Source organism: Sparus aurata, chromosome 8 (genome assembly GCF_900880675.1).
Source record: "Sparus aurata chromosome 8, fSpaAur1.1, whole genome shotgun sequence".
NCBI lineage: Eukaryota > Metazoa > Chordata > Actinopteri > Spariformes > Sparidae > Sparus > Sparus aurata.
This window is the reverse complement of record NC_044194.1, coordinates 2,251,282-2,256,281: the sequence shown is the minus strand read 5'-3', so window position 1 is coordinate 2,256,281 and position 5,000 is coordinate 2,251,282. Positions and strand designations below refer to the sequence as shown.

The following is a 5,000-nucleotide window of genomic DNA, read 5'->3' as shown; positions in this document are numbered from 1 at the left end:
GACCCGCCTCTTCTTCTCTCTCAGTGTACAAACATCGAAGGCGTGTGTCCTCTCAGCTGTGAGAGTGCTGTAAGTATCCTGCCTGCTCCATCTGCTCGTCACCGATCATCAGTCCTTCATGATGAAAACACAAACACACGCTTCTTCTTATTCTTCTTCTTCTTCTTCTTCTTCTTCTTCTTCTGCTTCCTGTTCAGGATCTCAACTGTTTCCTGGTCGACAACAACGGCTTCATCGTGCTGTCCAAGGAGAGGAACGAGGTAAGACCTCACCTGTCTGATCGGTCTGAGAGGAAACAGAAATGTGTTGTACGGCTCTTGAAGTGATTAATTAAATGGGAGCATGTTGACCTGATTGGTTTAAACCTACTTGGAGTCAGGAAGTCGACACTGAAAACAATCAGGATGAGTTCTGGTGTCAGGAGATGACTTTTTAATGTGCTCATAAACAACATCTGGGTGGCTCACAGGATTTGAGGAGAGTTTCGGTCTTAATCTGTCCGTGTGGCGCTTGAGCAGTGAAATATACAGCAGCTGCTGCACCTGCCGACCGCGCCTGACCGGGGGCGGAGCTTAACCAGAGCGGAGCGAGCCGCGCCTTCATCCAGCAGTTTAGCATTTTTAAGGGGAGATCTGGTGTGTTTAAACCCGGGTTCTTAATGATTCATACTCATCAAAAGTTTTGTAATCGGTCCAATAGATCACCTCAGCTGGCAGCAGCAACACGGCTGCAACGTGATGTTTTGAGGCAACTGCGACCGTCAGAAATAAATAATTAGACCGTTTTGTAAGCAGAAACACGAGTCTCGGAGCGTCTCACTCTGATTTCCTGTGAGATGTGAGTTGTTGCAGGAAGACGAGCGTGGAAACAGAAGAACTGGTGACCACGAACAGAACAGCTGCTGCATCAGATCCAAAGTACGGCCTTTCTAACTGTACAAGCTTTATCAGCAATCAGAAACTCTGATACTGATCTGACACAGTCAGAAAAATGCTGAGTTTGGTTTACGTTTCATCTGATGTCTGTAACTGGCCCAGATGAGCTTCCATACATGACAGACAGCGTTTTAAAGAGTCTGTGTGTGTGTAGACGTGGAGCCTGCTGTCCATCTGACAGCTGCTCGTTAGCTCCGGATTAACTCGGCCTGTTAAGAGCCGTATTAATGAGGATTAATCCAGAGCCCTCCATGCAAATATGAACACACACACACACACATGCAGCCACGCCCAGTTCGTGCCCCACACTTCTATTTTAGTTTAATCTGCCTCCAGAGCTTCAGCTCTTGCTGTTTGGTTCAGGACCTGTTATCGGGAGTCGAACCTGTGATGTTTGTACCACAGGATGGTAACAGTGGCTGCCGGCTGCCAGCTGTGCAGCAGCAGCTGGATCTGCTGAAGCCAGATGAGGTCAAACTGTCGTCCTGTGATATCTGTGAGGCTGACGGGGTCGGATGAACGTTCAGTTTCAGAACAGCTGGATGGATGTAGACATGAACTCACAGATGTTATTAATATGAAGCTGGTGACATCACAGGTGGCTAATGTAAGTTCAGGTGAGTGAGATACCTCGAGGACACATTAAGGATCCGATCACATTCAGAGGTCGTCTGGTCCGCGTGTGAACACTCAGCTAACCACAGCAGCAGGCAGAACAGACCGCACACTGTCTGACTTCATCCTCCGTTAACCTGCAGATGTCAACAGATGTTTGTGAGCACCAACCTCTGAACGAGTAGCTTCAATGTGACCAGACTCCCTCAACAGACCACGTGATCGTCAGAGTTGTAGCGTGAGGAAAAGGAACCTAACAAAGTTTGTGAAACAGCTACAACAAATTCTAAATCGTTGGTGCCTTCTTGTTAGTTCTGCAGTTTTTGACCATGTTGTGTAAAGATGGCCGCAGCGACAGCTCAGTCTCCTCTGTGACCTGCTGCAGTACAGCTCATAAATCCTAAACAAACAGTGAAACTTGATGAAAGACGGATTAATAACAGATCTGTGGTGTGAGACCAGGTGAACCTGATAATAAACTGGCAACTGAGTCTAACTTAAAGCTAAGTAAGTTTGAGTAAATGCAAAGTTTTAATAATGAAGTGTTTTTTATGGCTTTAACACAAAATATTTGGTTTAAGAAAAGATGAAGACCTCTAACGCGGCTGCCACCGGGGAGAGTTTAATCACAGGAAAGTCTTTATTACGTTTCTTTTTCTTTGTAAATGACTTTAACTTCCAACACCAGCAAATGTTAGTGCAGAGATTTGTCAAGAAGAACAGCTTCGACAGACAGCAGCAAAATGTTGCGGCGTATAGAAACCTCAGAGCGAGAATCATTTACTGTAGAAGCTCATTTTTCATTATTTGCATGTCCGCTGTGTTCCCAGTGGCCTTACTAAGCAGATATTATGATAAAGTGCTTCCTCCTTGTTTTGCTGAGCTCCGGACTTTTATAGAAAGTTGGTGGAAACACCCAGAAACCTCCCCGGTGTGAAAGCTGCTGTGGAGTGGAGGTGCAGATCGTAGTGCGTTGCAGGGCACCGTAAATATTTAATCAGCAGAGAAAATTAAGTCGGTGCTGACTTAAAGAAATGGGTCAGAGTGAGGAAGTGTAGCGAGCAGGGTGACGGTGCAGAACGCAGGGCTCGTTATTGGTCGTATGCAGAGGAAACGTCTGTTTGATCAACGATCCTGTCTGAGAAGCTGCTGCAGGACTCAGTTCATCCTCAGGAGGGAACCGGTCCGACTGATGAACACGACCTGCTGGGTCCCAGAACCTCTGCAAACCAACATCAGTCACACCAGAACACTCAGAGGCTTTAACATTTCTGTTACTAGAGATCAATAGATCTGGGTTGTTCACGGTCTATACGGATTATTAGGAATCAAGAAAACCAATATCCAATATCTGGAACTGAGAACTATTTGCAGTAAAAAGTAGAATTTAGTTCTGTTCTTAATATAAATAGCTGTTTCAGGGACTTTACTTGAGTATTTCCATATTCTGATACGTTATTCTTCTTCTCCGCTATTTGTTTTGATATATTTATTCATTAGTAACTTTGCAGGTTCATATTATTTTATTGTTTACAGGCTGTTAACTGCTGAGTCATCAATCAGATGACAGAAACACTGATACAATCATCAGAAAAATGCTGAGTCATCCTGATAATCTGTCACTGCTGGTTGAATCGTCTCAGACTCCTTTAATGAAAATATAAGATGTTTGTTCTGTAAACCTTCTTCTAAAAGACCCTGCTGGTTTATTAAAGATCTGTGCTTATATACTTTAAATGAGACTTGGACAAAGTTTTTTTTTCATTGTAGTTACAAGATTAAGTTACTCAGAACCAGTAAGAACGGATCGCACTTCCAAATTTCGTATTAAGGTAATCAAGATAAAATAAAATCCTCCTGGTAAGATTGAAAGTTCTGCTGGACAGGAAACAGCAGATTTTGCCGTAATGTGAGATATCAGTTAGATTTCGCTCTCTGCAGTGTGATTCTGCAGAACTGGACCTTGTTTTGCTGCTGTACGTCTGCAGTGTTGGACTCTGGCACTTTTACGGGCCGTGTGTTTTTGTTTAGGCCAGCTCTTTACCCTCCACTGCTGCTGCTGCTGCTGCTGCTGACAGATAAACAGAGGGTCAGGTTTCAGCGTAAGCAGCAACCTGCGAGTCCTCCGAGGCTGCTGGGAAAATCCCGTCCAGACGGAGATGAAGTGGGCCGAGAGCAGCTTGTAAACGTGGAGAGCTGCTGAGACAAAACGCTCTGAATAATTCAGAGCTGCTGTGCTGCTGCTGAGGGCCGGAGAGCAGCGACACTCTGCAGACACTCTTTAACACTTCACACCATCTGTTTCACTCCACAACCACACCTTTCTTTTTCATTTACATCCATCTGTTGTGTCTGTAGTCTCAGGCTGGAGGAGACAATTTACTGCAGGAAATAAACTAATCACAGGGAGGATAATTTAATTTATGTATGTATGTGTTCGTCTCTGGGGAGATTCTGGTTCGTCCTCATCGGAAACCTTTTAATATCTGTAAGAGCTCTTTATGATGTGAAAGTGTTTCTTTGTTTTTGGATTCAGAGATAATTACTGGTTAAAAAAAGATGACAGCAGCAGAGGAGCACAGCACGAAATGATCAAAACTTTATTGATCAGAAACATGATACAGACAAAATAAGATTGATCCAGTCTTCATGAAGGAAACGCTTCTTTACCCTGATGACTAAAAGTTCAGATGGAAATGAATCTGTAGTCTTTGTGTTAACTACTCACACATGTGAGTAAATATACATATTTTTAAAAGTCAAATTTGACATTATCCAACGTTTTTTCAGTGTATTTTTTTTCCAAGTGAAAAAAAAAATTATGTTCCTGAGAATTGTTTTAATTTAGTTTAGAACATCGTGTAATTTTTATTGAGCTGTTTTGTAAGTTGTGGGATCTGTTCTAGAAAATTGTTGGGTTTTTTTGGGGGGGGTTTTTTCAGAATGTGAAACGGCTGATAAAAAAAAAATATAGAATATATGTTGTCACCAAACTGTGAGGAAAAAAATATTGAGATTTTTTATCATGTGAAAAAAAAAATTCATGTAGGAACTGAGAGAAAAACAAAACAATTGTTCTTTAGATTTTTTTTTAATTATTATTATTATTCAGTTATTGAACTGGTTGAAAAAAAATTTTCTTGAATTTTTATTTATTTATTTATTTATTTATTGTCCTGTGTGGAACCAGGGGAAAATATAGTTTTATCACTTCTCTAAACTGTAAAAAAAATTAAAAAAAATAAAAAATAAAAAATTTAATACCTGTGCAGAAAAAAAAAATCTGAGTGAAAAAGTTTCTTGAGACACTTTTCTAAGTTGTTACAAAAATGTTTTTTGTGTGTGTGATTTTTTATTTGTTTGTTTTTTTTTCAGCCGGTTAAAAAAACAATCTTGATCACTTTTCAAAGTTGTGAGATATTTTTTCATGTGAAACCGACCGAGTGAATG

The 5,000-nt window shown here is 41.4% G+C and overlaps 1 protein-coding gene across 6 annotated transcripts in view; it reads left to right on the top strand.

Moving 5' to 3' along the window:
- LOC115586300 (voltage-dependent calcium channel subunit alpha-2/delta-4-like) overlaps positions 1-5,000 on the top strand; it is a 107,465-nt gene that overhangs the window by 97,611 nt on the left and 4,854 nt on the right. For all 6 annotated transcript variants that reach the window (XM_030425215.1, XM_030425214.1, XM_030425213.1 and 3 more), the window contains 2 exons: positions 25-69; positions 198-260. In XM_030425215.1, the coding sequence (XP_030281075.1) occupies positions 25-69; positions 198-260 (108 nt within the window). The remainder of the gene's footprint in view (positions 1-24; positions 70-197; positions 261-5,000) is intronic.